The following is a 15,028-nucleotide window of genomic DNA, read 5'->3' on the forward strand; positions in this document are numbered from 1 at the left end:
TAATGTTTTTTTTGTTTTTGTTTGGATGGACATTGATTAAAAGATGATACATGTCTTTTTATTTTATTTGCTTTGTAAAATAGGTCACACTAACAAGTGTCTCTAGGACATTAATTAAGAAATAATTAATCATAGAATATATTAGTATATACACTAGTGTACTAATAAATGGTGTGACATAATTTTAAAGGTTTTAAGTATTTGTAATTTGTATAATAAATAAGATTATTGTGATATTTTATTACATTTAATGAGTCTTAGAGTTTGTTAAATATTAAATAATAATTATTTTCATGCATGAAAATATTAAATATTAATTACAAAGAAATTGTATTTAAATTCAAAAAGTCATTGAAACATGCAATAATACATTCAATTTAATGAGTTACTAAAATTACAAACTTATCAATTTAATGAAGTGTTAAAATTATAAATTTATCAAAATAAAAACTAAATGCACCCAGTGCTTCAGAGGCGCTTATCAGCATTAGCCTAATTTTTTTGTAAAGAATGATTTTGATTTCTCACAAAATTTCATCATAATGAGAAACAAAATTTAAGATAATTTTGTTTTCACATACTAATTTTTCTCAGTTTACACACTTAATGAAATTTTTTCTTAATACAATTTTTTCTTAAAATAAAAATATCATAATACCTTTATTTTTTTCTACTCAAAACCTAATTCTAAAACACTACAACCATCTTCTATAACCAGCATCGCCTCTCTCGTCTACTATCACCACTCGTTGTCTCTTTTTCCTTCTATATGTAACTATCTTTTTGCCATGAATCATACAATCCCATAAAAACTCCCACCACAAACTATCAACTTTTAAGGTTGATTGTGGAGGTTTAAGATGGAAGTGGAAGAGTTGAGAGTGACAATGGTGACAACGATAGAGGTGAGAGTGGTGACAAAGATAGCGTAGGAGAAACGGGTGAATGGAAGAAAATTAAAATTTTAAAATTGAAGACAATGATTTATTAAAATAAAAAAAATGTGTACGATTTTTTATTATGGGTATTAAAAAGATGTTTTTTTTTTTTTTTTTTTTTGACCATAACCTAACTCATTAATCATCTAAACAAATAGAACAATGATTGGTATCATTAATTTTGAAGCATTAACAACTCTAATGAGATGAAAAAAAAAAAAAAAAAAATAATAATAATAATAATAATAATAATAAAAAATACAAAGTCAAAACACCTCATATAAGACCCACACCAGTATTAAAATTATTAGAGCTCTTGAATCAATGGTTTAGAACATTTTCCAAACAAATAATCAAGATTCTTTTTCTTTTACCACTAAACTCCTCTCCAAACGTAGTGTTGTGTTGTTAGTGCTCCTCTCCTTTTTGGCGCGGTGATGACGTGGGGGGCATCTACGTCTTCGTTCTCGACCTTGTGTTATTTTAATGGCTCTGCTCTCTGCAACACCCATTTCCATTAACTCCTCTCGCTCTCTCTCTCTCTCTCTCTCTCTTTCTCTCTCTTCAAGTGCGGCTGGTTTCCACTGAATTCACTGGCGAATGGACTCCGCAACGATCGCCATGAGAGCTTATTATCCTCCTTGCTTCACCAAACTTCCAAACCCTAACCCTAACCCTAATTCTAGGCTCAATTTCTCCTTCTTCAAATCCTTCAACTGCGTTCAAACCCCAAACCCCGATTTCAATTCTTCGTCTCCTTTGAAACGGACCTCTCGAAACTCCTCTATCTCTTCTTCTTCTTCGTTTTCATGTTCGGTGGTGACTTCGTCTCCTTCATTGACGAGTAATCTCGCGTCGTGTAAGCTCGATTGGCTTATCTCCGAATTCCAATCCATCTCCAACCCAACCGACCGATTGAAGCGATTGTTTCACTACGCTACTTTGCTTCCTCCATTTAATGATTCACTGAGAAAGGATTCCAATCGAGTTATGGGATGTACAGCCCAGGTTTGGTTGGACGTGATGATGGAAGGTGATGGGAAGATGAGGTTTAAAGCGGACAGTGATTCGGAGATTACAAAAGGGTTTTGCTCATGTTTGATTTGGGTTCTTGACGGGGCACCGCCGGAGGAGGTGTTGGGTTTGAAAACGGAAGATTTGGGGGCTTTGAATGTTGGTGGATTACAGGGTCGGAGTAATTCTAGGGTAAATACTTGGCATAATGTTTTGATTGGTATGCAGAAGAGGACTAAAGCTCTGGTTGCGGAGCGAGAGGGGAAGCCACCAAGTGAGCTGTTTCCATCTCTGGTTATTACTGCAGATGGTATGGATGCCAAGGGAAGCTATGCTGAAGCTCAGGTGAGCAATTTGTAGCCATAGCTCTGTAATTTTATTTCTCAAAATAGAAAATGAATGTATGATATGCTTTTGTTTTAGATAAAAGTGAATGGGTGTGCTTTATTATATATATTATTGTTGTCTTCAATCTTATGCAAACTATATTGCTTAGCTAGTAGACCCAATTTTTGTATTGGTTTTTGCAAAAGATTTAGTTTTGTGGCGAAAAGTAGCAATTTTGAGTCAATTGCTCAGAGACTTCTTAGGTAGAGTTTTCTGTGTTTTTCTTTGTTACACAGAGATCCAATTATTTGTAAGCTTCAGTTCCTCTCTTTGGATTTAGAAGTTCCTCTATATGTGTTTCGTAATTTTAGATAATCAATTTTGGAAAAAAAAAAAAAATATGCAATAGGAAACTTCTAGTGGATGTTATGATATTCAGGAATTATGTAACTTTGGAAAATAGGGAATTAAACAGAATGATCAACTGCCCTGCATCCATGCTTGAATTGGTTCACAGACTCTTCTGTCACTAGACTCACTACCTTGTCTTGATTTCTAAGTGTTGACTGGTATTTTAGGAAGCATGGATACGGATGCGGCAATACGAAAAAACCTAAAATACCTAAGAAGTATTGGTATCTGATATGGATACAATACAAATGCGTCACCCTTTTGAAGTATCCGTGCTTCATAGGTGGTGTATGCTGTGGAAAGAATCTAGTTTACATCTTGTTGAAGGTAAAAAACCATTGTACTTGTGTGTTTGAATTAGAAAGTGCATTACTGGGTTACCTTCAGGTTGGGTGGACTATTATTAAGTCTTTTTCCTGACACAATTTTTGGGCATAAGAGGTGGTTCCTTGGGTTTTCCTCACTTAAAATTATTTCATTTGTTTGTGGAAAACAAACGGCCTAGACTAAATTGGTACTATGCTTTCTTAGTTGGAAAGAGTTGAATATTTCCCTTTGCATGTTATTTATTTATAAGTTATAACTAAGTACTACTTCCCATGATGAATTTCCTGAATGCAATAAATCCTAAGTTACATTCAAGTGTACTTGCAGGCAAGGTTTTTGTTACCTGATGAGTTGAAGGTTCAAGAACTTGTCAATGTGCTAAAAGAAAAGAAAATTGGTGTTGTTGCACACTTTTACATGGATCCTGAGGTCCAAGGTGTCTTAACTGCTGCCCAGAAGCACTGGCCTCACATCCATATATCTGATTCGCTGGTTATGGCAGATTCGGCTGTCAAGATGGCAAAAGCTGGTTGCCAATATATTACAGTTCTAGGTGTTGATTTTATGTCCGAAAATGTGCGTGCAATCCTTGATCAGGCTGGCTTCTCAGAGGTAGTCTTTTCCTCTTCTTTTCATGTCTTCTTATTTCATCACTTTGTCAGTTATAGATCCAATTCTAAAACAGAGGGCACAGTTTTCAAGTTAACAGAGTAAAAAGTGCTACTTGGTCGACAAATATTTTAATGCCCATTAAGGAGGAAAAAAAAGTTAAAAAAAATATAAAAGTAGATACAACAAAACTTTTGTAGAAACCTATATGTTTCATGCTGGTCATAACTTACATACACTATGCCTTCATATCTTTTTAATTAGTGTGAAATTCATGAAAAGTAATTGTGTTATGTTGTTGCTATCTGCAACCTTTATTTTATGTAGTTTGCTTTCAGTTCCTTTCTGCATTTCACTTCTAGTGATACTCCAATCTAGTAATTTTATGAGGGGGTTTAGGAAAAGGTGCATTTACAGTTTCACCTGTAGAAATTCTTTATTAAGGTGGAAACTCTTTACCCTCATCTGAAGATTGTTATAAAACCCACTGCACTTAATCAACAAGCTGCTCATGTTGTTTCATAGGGCTTTATTTCTAAAAAATACTTGTATGAGTTAACTTGAACCTAATGATGCCTACAATTTATTTGTGGTGGGTTTAGGGCTAGAGTTTTGTTTGGTGGAAAATAGTTTATTAGTTTTCTAATTAAAAGGGTTGAAATTGACCTGAATTAGAAAGTGTATAGTAGTTAGTTTTTTAGAGAAGAGGTGATGAAAATTCTCTAGACCGCAATGTTTTATGGGTTTTTGGTGATAACTCAAAGAGAAAATGATATAGGAAAGGGTTGGGATTGAATGAGGACCAATAGACTTTTTGAGGTTGAAATTGAGGTTGTTTTAGGGTTGTGAACTGTTAACCAAACCAAGCCAAGCCTCTTCTCCCAATCAAGTAGGGTTGGCTACGTGAATGCTTTTTGATCATTCCACTCTGTCAATGACTATGTGCTTAGTTAAATTAAATAAATTCTATGCTTGTTATGTGCCTGTTATTATTGTGTAATAGACCTTTGTATTTCTTCTTATTATGTTTTTTAATTACCACAAGAGGTTCTGAAATATGAAACCTCTGTGGATATGTCTAGTCAATTGCAGAACAGGGTTTCGATTCATGGGAAGGTGAAGATTCACTAATTAATGCTGCTTTCATGTGGTTTTGTACATGGATTAGATATGGCATGTCTCATTCATTATAAAATTGGTAGTATTATATGGCTTATACAGCTGAACCAATTTGTAGTTTTGCTCCTTTCTGTATCTTAATGTTGATCTGTTATTTTCAGGTTGGTGTGTACAGGATGTCAAATGAACGCATTGGTTGCTCCTTGGCTGATGCTGCTGATAATCCTGCATATATGGAATATCTTGAGGCAGCTTCTATGGCATCTCCTTCTTTGCATGTTGTCTACATTAATACTTCTTTGGAGACAAAAGCGAATGCTCATGAACTTGTGCCAACAATAACCTGTACTTCATCTAATGTTGTGCCAACCATTCTACAGGTTGGTGATAAGCATCATTTAATGCTTGTGCCATTTGTTGCTTCCACTTGAGTGGAAGTGCTTGTTTTTCCATTCCATGAATGCAAATTTTTTTCTCCTTCCAGGCATTTGCTCAAGTACCTAACTTAAACATATGGTATGGACCTGACACCTACATGGGGGCAAACATAATGGAGTTGTTTCAACAGATGACTGTGATGACTGATGACGAAATTGCTGAGATACATCCAGAACACAACAGAGACACAATTAGATCATTGTTGCCTCGCCTGCACTATTATCAGGTGATTTCAATTTTTGATGCTTGGGAAATCAGGACCGTGTATTGAATGCAAAATGACTTATAATCTGTGCTGTCGTTTTCAACATGCATTTGTAGACACCTTGTTAATTAATGTACAGCCATCCTAAGTAACTTTTACGCTTATGTGGTGACTGTTAATTTTTGTGTGTCAGGATGGAACATGCATTGTACATCACCTTTTTGGACATGAAGTTGTTGAGAAGATAAAAGAAATGTATTGTGACGCGTTTCTAACTGCTCATTTTGAGGTCCCTGGAGAAATGTTCTCTCTGGCAATGGAAGCCAAGAGAAGAGGAATGGGGGTAGTAGGTTCCACCCAAAACATATTAGATTTTATTTCACACAGGGTACAAGAGGCTCTAGATAGGAATGTGAATGACCACCTTCAATTTGTTTTGGGAACAGAATCAGGAATGGTGACTTCAATTGTGGCGACGGTTCGCAGATTGTTGAGTTCTGTGAAGTCCTCTTCTGGGAGAGCTAAAGTTAATGTTGAGATTGTGTTTCCTGTCTCATCAGACTCAGTGACAAGGACACCTCCGAGTTCATCCAATAGCTTAACTTTAGGTGAAGCAGGAGACTTTATGAAAGTCCCTATTATACCAGGAGTTGCAAGTGGAGAGGGGTGTTCTATTCATGGTGGCTGTGCTTCCTGCCCATACATGAAGGTCAGCATTTGTTTTATTGTATATCGTACTGCTTAATTGCTTTCTTTTCCTTTCCTTTTACCGTAGTAAATCAGTTCGTCTACAAGTAGCTAGCTGTTAATTTTTGTAGAATGCAGCATATTTCAAACTACAAGGTTTGTATTTTCATAGAAACCTGTGACAAAGGCTTGGTAAATGCACCGATACCTTTCTGAAATAGGTTTTTGCGAAATAGATCAGAATTATGTTGGCTAAATATTAAACTTCCTTGGTACAAGGATAAGATACCTTTGAAACTGCCCAATAGATGAAATGGTAACACAACGCTTAAATTTTCTATTACATTGTCAAGAAGACACGAGGAGGAAGTTAAATCTTGGAATCTTATGAAGTGAAAGATTGGGGTTGCATGGTGGTTGTAAGATTTCATTTTTTCATTCTTTTTCTTTCTAGTTTTTTTGAATAAAGAAAGCATCATCAAACTTAAAATGCATGGTTCATAATTCCAATTTTTAACTGCAGTTATGTACATGATTGTGAAATAAATTAAAGTACTGCTGCAAGAGAGATACTTCCCTTGAATTTTGTACTTAGGTGCAGTTGGTTTGCCTCTTTTTTGCAAGAAAGTAATTAATCAAAAAGCATGCTAGCCCCTTTGCTAGTTTGCATTTTGAATATGATGCAGAACTAATTTGTTGTCCTGTTGGAGCTAGTATATCTAATTTCGGTGCTGCTTTATGCTCACATCTGAGTTTTGTAGGATTAGTTTATGTTTATTGCTATCACAATCTGTATACCGAATGAATTTCTTAGCCGTACACTCATCTGCAGCCTCACTTGTTGCTGTTTTATCAAATTGGTACTAGAGTAGCATGGTTCTACTTAAATCTGGCAAAACCTTAGCAAACCTTGTTGAACCAAATGGGTCCGAGGTAGCTTTGCAGCCAGATTGAGATGAACCAAACGTATTTTCTAATTATTATGGTTTTAGTAGATCCCTATTAGAAAGTTATATTTTTGTTCCTCTTGGAAAGAAACTAGTTATTGTTGTTCTTGTTGTCATGCTTGTTTCTTTCATCCGGCACATTTCAGTCTGCACAAAATTTCACCTGATGTGAATCAAACCATATTTGACTAGTTGTCACCTGTCATGGTTCAATACATCAACTGATATTGCTGTAGGCATTTGGCAGTTTTTTTTTAAGCTTGTGTATTTTGTTACAAAGTTCCATATCTGAAATCTGGGCTTTTGCAATTTGGATCTATTTTTATGTGTCAGATGAATTCTCTTAGCTCCCTCCTCAAAGTGTGCCACCACCTGCCCGATGAAAAACATAACCTTTCAGACTATGAAGCTGGACGATTGAATTTGCAAACACGACATGGAAAACTAATTGCAGATGTTGGTTGTGAGCCAATACTCCACATGAGACACTTTCAGGTTAGTTTCCTTGAATTTTGTCACTCTCCATAACCGTTACATGGAGTTTCAGTTGATTTTATGGCGGTTCTTTTTTACTGATTTCACAGGGAACAAAAAGACTGCCCGAGAAACTCATCCATCAGATCCTTCATGGTTGTGGCAACTGAAAATCAATGGCATTTAGTTAGTGAAGTTGCTATATCATCTTGGAAAGTCTGAATGCCAATTCTATCATGTGCTTGAAAAGGCCTCATAGAAAATTCACCATGGCAACAATTTTTTTGCTTCAATTTATAGGAAGTTTCATATATATATATATATAGTTTTTTGTTGTACTCTTTCTCTCTCTCTCTCTCCATTTGCTGATTTATTTGTTTACCGTGTAGTTTTGTGTTAGATTCATAGAAGTGCAATGAGGTTGAAAAATGTTTGTACTTTACAATTGTACAGTTGTGAACTACCAAAATTCCTCCATGGAGATGTTTGTACTGTCACTGGAATGACTATTTATATTCAGCAAAATGAGTAGAAAATGGTATTCTGGAAATATGTCAGAGTGTTTTGTACTCCGTTTTGCCCTTTTTCTTGGAGCAAATGTCATATTACCTCTAAACTATCTTTAGAAAATTAATGGGGTACTTACGTGTAGGTTTTAATAAGTGGATTTATCGTCTAATAGGTCTTATGAGAAAAATTTGTCATAAAAAGTCACTAATTGTAAGTTTTAGTAACAATTTATAAAAATCATGACAAAAAAGTCATTAATTGTCAATTTTTAGCGACATATATAAAAAGTTGTCACAAAAAAATTATTTTTAATGGCAATTTTATTAAGATTTATTTTCAATAGGATTTGATGGAAACTAAGTTCAACTATTAGGATCTATTAATAATTTACCTAAAATTTATTTTAATATGATCTCTGTTTTTTAGTTATATTAGTTTTTCAAGTAAATTAATTTAATTTGAATCAATGTGGCCTTGTCATCTATAATATGACGAAATTTCTTTATTTTATTCCCAAACTATCTGTTAAAAATCAATTAGACTTTTTGAACACAGGGAGTCTGGGAATGGAAAAAAGATTTTGTTTGATTTTTTTGTTTTTGATAACTAGGTGTTTGGGTGAGTTTACGTGCATTTTGATTAATCTCGGGGGCTAATCTCACCACTCACTTGTTTGGGGGGCTCCATTTAAAGTTAGGGCATACGCCCCCAAAGAGCTTATATTACAATTAGTGAGTATTAAACTTGAGCTTTTGAGACTTGGAAGAAGCACACCTCTAGGTGCCTGTGACAATCTCGACCCATGATTAACTATTAAATCATGATTAATAATGCTTAATAAGTAATTAAGATGAAATCCTAAGTTAATTACATGCGTATTGCATTATTTGTGTTTATATCTGTTAGCGGTAGGAATATATGTTTGTGTCTCTGTTTTGTTTTGCGAATTGAAGGTCTTATCGGTGTCCGATCACGAAATTGACTTGAATTATGTGTTAGTTGGAATTTTTAGAACATTATGGTAAGTTTAATTGAAATTCGATTCAGAGCGAAATAATTAGAATAAAATAGTACAAATTTATTTAAGTTAAGTAAAACTTAATTAAGTTCCCTATTTGAGCCTATATAAGGCATAGACATCACTTTGAGACATCTTCTCTTCATCACTTTGAGCCTAAAACGTGAGAGAGGAGAAGGGACCAAGAGAGTTTGGGATCAAACTTTGAGTTATGAAAGGAAATTGCCAGGAGATTGGAGAATTATTTAAGAGCATCACCAAACCTTTAAAAATTGAAGACTCTATGTGAGAATCTTATCTTTAAGTTTTGTACTCAAGACATATGTGATAGAGTTCAAGATAGTAAGATGGCTTAACATGAGAATTGAACTTAGATTAAAGAATTTGGGAAGAATCATTGCATGCATAAGTCATGAAATTTTGAGTTTAATTTCAAGAATTTCAACATGCATGTGTTCATCTTGCCTTTGGTTTGAGAATTCATGAAGTTTACAACCAAATTATCTCAATAGTTCAGGATTTGGAAGCTTTGAAGTCAAGAACTTCTATGCATGGCATGTTTTTAACATTTCAAGTTTGAGTTTGAGCAATTCATATGCTTTTGGGCCTTGATTTTACGAAATTGCTTTCATTTCAAGAAGTTATAAGTTTATCTATATGCTTTCTCAACTTTGGGCTCAAAAATATGTGTATTGAAAAGTTAAAGATGGGTTTTGCAATTTGGGGGTGAATCTGGAAATTCCAAAATTCGTGCGCTCGAGCGACCATCTTTGTTTTTGTACCTCTGTGTCACAACCCCAACTCATCCCTATAGGTTTAGCGTCGTAACCGGCCAGTAATCCTTAGATTACCAAAGGCCTCTTAACAGAATAACATATAGTTAGAGGCTGCGAAAGCAAATATACAAAATATACGTAGTCCATTGAGTTGTGAAGACATACATGGAATAGATAATTTAAAACTTTTATAAACTTGCGAATGACGTCAAAAGATACAGTATTTACACATCACTCCATGAACATGTTATCAGAAATCTTGCCCGTAAATCCAAAGAAACAAAGTCTAGTACATTCACAAAAACAGTCACCAAACTTGACGTAATCCGGAACCTCCTCAGGAGGCACAAAGGTTGGCTGACAAAAACTGAGACGCCAGGTCCTCAACTCTGAGTTTGGTCACGTACCTGATCTCCTACATACATAATATAAATAGTGAGCGGAAGTCCAGTGAATAATAACGGAGTAAAGGATTTAATGAATGAAGTCCATACCAGATTCAGAAATCATAATTCAAATTCATAAATAGATTCATATTCTTATCCTTGTTCAAAACATACACAGAGGTCAGAGTTCATGCTTAATTATACGTGGTACATCCATTAGTACTAACAGAACAGATACAGAACAGATGTAGAACATATAGTGGTTATGAGTAACCAGTTCCATAAAGGAACCTCCGGATCCAAGTAACAAATGGCAGATATACTGAGCCCCATGATGGAGCCTCCGGTACGGGTAACAGATGACAGACATAATAAGTTCTATAATGGAACCTCCGATATTGGGTAATAGCTAATAGATATCACATGATGCAAAGGATGCCACGAATACATTGTCAGAATTTGGATAATCATTCATTGTGTAGAGCATATCATTTCAGAAAACAGATCTTAATTCATTATATAGAAAATAAATAGAGTTGAACATACATTTATTAAGTTATTACTCACAATTGGCTTCGGGTGCAGACAGACAGAGCAGACTAACCAAACGGTTTACGGCACGTGACCTACATCAACATATAACAAATACACATTTGAAACACACGTTGGAACATACTTAACTCTTTATGTTCTATTCATAGTGTGTTTCTACACGTTGCCCTCATTATTATGCCTTAATCTTGGCCTAGGGATGCCTAGGATGGAATGAGGATACAAAAATGCATTTGACAATACTTGGTCAAATTTTTTGAAAAAAGGGTCCCCGCTCGAGCTTAGCTTCCCCCACTCGAGCGAACATGCAATTTGTGAGGAGACGCTCGAGCGCAACTTCCCACACTCGAGCGCTCTAAAATTTTCTAAAAAGTACTAGTTATGTGATTTTCACGCTCGACGAACGCTCGATGGTTGCTCGAGCGTGAGACTCATTCCTTCGCCCGAGCATAACTCTTGCCGCTTGAGCGGTCTGCAAAAACATGTAACTTCTGGAAGTATGTAATTCACGCTCGAGCAAACTTCTGGTCACTCGAGCGGAGATGCAAAAACAAAGGTGGCTGCTCGAGCGGAGAGCAAAATTCTGGAATTTCCAGATTACTCATCTTTGCTCAAAACTCGAATTCCACACCTCAAAACTCATTTTCTTGGGCCAAGATTTTGGAAAATATTTAAGAACTTGTAAAACATCATGGATGAAGTTCATTTCATGAAATCAAGGCCCAAAAGCAAGCCAATTGTGCAAAAATGCAATTTGAAAAGTAAAAATATGCTATAAATATGACAAACATGTATTCATTTGAACTCATAGCTTCTTGTAACAACCCCAACCCATGATTAACGTTAATCCATGCTTAATTATGCTTAACAAGTAATTAAGAAAAAATCCTGAGTTAATTACATGCGCATTGCATTATTTTATGTTTGTATCTGTTTAACATAGAAAGATCTGTTCATGCTTTTATTTTGGTCTGCGAATTGAAGGCCTTATCGGCATCTAATTCAGAAATTGACTTGGTATATGTGCTATTTGGAATTTTTAGAACATTATGGTAGGCTCAATTGAAATTCGATTCGGAACGATTAAATTAGATTAATTTAATACCCATTTGATTAGTTTTAATAAACCAACATTAAAGAAGCCTATATAAGGCTCCATATAAGCCGCACTCAACTCTTTTCTTCATTGTCAAACATATTTGAGCTATCACACACACACAAGCGTGTGAGAGGAAGGGACCAAGAGAGGGAGTTGAATTCAATAAGGTTTTGGCTTGGAAACTTAAGGAATTGGTGGTGTTGAACAAGACTTCTTAAGAATCAAAAGAATTAAGGCTTCTAGGTAAGAACTCAACCTTGCCACCTTGAAATTGAACTATTTAGTAAGAGAAACCAAAGAATTAAGCTATATGATCCTAGAATTGAGCTTGAATGAAAGAAAATGGGTCATACCATGCATACATGTCCATTTCTTTACAAATTGAGCATGATTTCCAAGAATTCCCTCATGCATGTCTTGAATTCACTTTGATTGTGAGAAATTATCAAGTTTCATGTTGTTTTGTAGCATTTGATCGTGTTATGAAAAGATTGAGTTCAAAGGAATTCATGCATGTCATGTTCATGGAACATTCATACATTTTAAGTTGAATTTTTGCACAATTGGCAAGCTATTAGGCCATGATTTCTTGAAATGATCTTTAATTTATGTTATTTTACGAGTTTCCATGTATTTTCCCAGGTTTTGGCCTAGAAAAATCAAGTTTTGGTGCTTAAGGATTAAGTTTTGAACTTGGAGATCAAATCTGGAAATTGCAGAATTTGCATTTACACTCGAGCGTAGGAATCCACGCTCGAGCAACCACTCTGAGTGCGTGCACTTCCACTCGAGCGACCTGAAGTGCGCTCGAGCGTGAAATGCAAGCCCTCAAAAGTTCTTGTGTTTTGCAGCACGCTCGAGCGAGGGTCTGAGTCTCACGCTCAAGTAGGGATCGAGCGTTCGTCGAGCGTGAAAAACAAGTAACCAATACTTTTTCAAAGTTTGCAGACCGCTCGAGTGAAGGAAGTTATGCTCGAGCGAACCCTCACATTCTGCATGCTCGCTCGAGCAAGGAAAGCCACGCTCGAGCGGGGACCTTGTTTTTTGCAAGTTTTGAAAAATATTTTCTAATGTAATTTTGCATCCTCATTCCATCATAGGCATTCCTAGTCCATGATTAAGACACCATAATGAGGGTAGCATGTAGAAACACACTATAAATATAACGTAATGAGTTAGATATATTCCAACATGTGTTTCAAAAGTGTTTTCGTTATGTGTTATGCAGGTCACGTGCCGTAAACCGTTTGATTAGTTTGCTCTGTCTGTCTGCACCCGAAGCCAACTGTGAGTAATAACTTAGTAAAGCTATGTTCAACTTTATTTATTTTCTGTATGATGAATTAAGATCTGTTTTCTGAAATGATATGTTCTGTACAATGAATGATTGTCCAATTTCTGACAATGTATTCGTGGCATCCTTAGCATCATGTAATATCTGTTAACTGTTACCCGGTATCGGACGTTCCATTATGGAACTTAATATGTCTGCACTTTGTTACCCGTACTGGAGGCTCCATTATGGGGCTCAGCATGTATCTATTCTTTGTTACCTGGATCCGGAGGTTCCTTTATGGAACTGGTTATTCATAACCACCATATGTTCTGCATCTATTCTGTATCTGTTCTGTTAGTGCTAATGGATGTACCACGTATGATTAAGCATGAACTCTGATTTCTGTATACGATTTGAACAAGAATATGAATCTGAATTATGATTTCTGAATCTAGTATGGACTTCATTCATTAAATTCTTTACTCCATTATTATTCACTGGGTTTTCACTCACTATTTATATTATGTGTGTAGGTGACCAGGCATGTGATCAGGGCCAGAGTTGACGGCCTGGGATTCTGTTTTGTTAGCCACCCTTTGCGTCTCCCGAGGAGGTTCCGGGCCAAGTCAAGTCATGTGGCCATGTCTTTTAAACGTTCAATACTTTGTTTTCCCCTATTATTGAACAGTTTGCTTTTGGTTATTTGTACATGGGGTGACGTGTAATTACTGTACCTATGTGATGTCATGAGTATGCTTATAAAGTTTAAAATTATTTTGTCTCATGTATGTCTACACAGCTCAATGGACGTTGTATTTTGTATATTTGCTTCCGCAGCCCCTTGATTATGCGTTATTCTATTCAGAGGCCTTTGGTAATCCAAAGATTACTGGCCGGTTACGATGCTAAACCTATAGGGACGGGTTTGGGTCATGACAGAGTGGTATCAAAGCACATGTTATACCGCACACACGAGTCTATAAGAGCTATAGGATGTTCTAGAAAGAAGTAGGGGCATGAGTGTGTGGTGATCATTAAAAATGTGAAAACTGAATTTGAAATCTGGGCAAATAAATTGAAAGAAATGAATGAGATTATTCCTATGTTTATTATTATTTGGTGTCTCTATAGCAACATGGAGAATGCAAGGGGAAATGATACAAGTGAATCCTCAGAGGCTTGTATGAGCCGAATGGAACAGATGCTTGCAGCATTGACCGAAGCTATAACACAGCAGAGACAATAACCTTTGCTCCATCCGCCTCTGCCGGTACAAGTTAAACATGATAATAATGACATTATCAACCTGACACAAAAATTCATGAAGATGAAACCACCAACATTCTTCGGTGGAATAGAACGGTTGAAAGTGGAGACATGGTTGCTTGAGATGGAAAAATTGTTTGAAGTATTTCCCTGTACCGAGAGTCAAAAGGTTTTATTGGCCACTTATACTCTCAAAGACGAAGCTCAGAGATGGTAGTTACTGATTTGGAATACCAATGGAAACATGACGTGGGCTCGATTCAATGAGATCTTTTATGAAAAGTATTTCCCTCAATGTTTTCGGGACCAAAAAATGTTTGAATTCCAAGAACTCAAGCAAGGCAGAATGCCCGTAGCTGAGTACGAGGCTAAGTTCACTGAATTAGCCAGATTTGCTCCTCACATGGTGGACACAGACTATAAGAAACCCTGCAAATTTGAAGGAGGATTAGACTTAGACATATTTGATTGAGTAGGTGTATTGAAGTTTCCAACATACGTACAAGTCCTTGACAAATCCTTAATGGCGGAAGCTACCTTAGTCGCTATGAGACAAAGTAAGGCCCCAACAACAACAACAACAGAATGGAGAGGAAAAAGGTCTGGGTATAGTTTTAGAAAAGGCCATTCTCATGTAAGTAAAAAGCAG

At 35.9% G+C, this 15,028-nt stretch overlaps 1 protein-coding gene across 1 annotated transcript; it reads left to right on the forward strand.

Moving 5' to 3' along the window:
• The first annotated feature begins 1,039 nt into the window (after positions 1 to 1,039).
• On the forward strand, positions 1,040 to 8,065 carry QS (quinolinate synthase). The gene is made up of 7 exons (XM_028234091.2): positions 1,040 to 2,297; positions 3,345 to 3,629; positions 4,907 to 5,125; positions 5,230 to 5,409; positions 5,582 to 6,097; positions 7,356 to 7,517; positions 7,607 to 8,065. Exons 1-7 carry the CDS (start codon positions 1,539 to 1,541, stop codon positions 7,664 to 7,666), a joined length of 2,181 nt encoding a protein of 726 aa, XP_028089892.2. The 5' UTR covers positions 1,040 to 1,538; the 3' UTR covers positions 7,667 to 8,065.
• Positions 8,066 to 15,028: the final 6,963 nt, after the last annotated feature.

This window comes from Camellia sinensis, chromosome 4 (genome assembly GCF_055761805.1).
Source record: "Camellia sinensis isolate YWXY chromosome 4, ASM5576180v1, whole genome shotgun sequence".
NCBI lineage: Eukaryota > Viridiplantae > Streptophyta > Magnoliopsida > Ericales > Theaceae > Camellia > Camellia sinensis.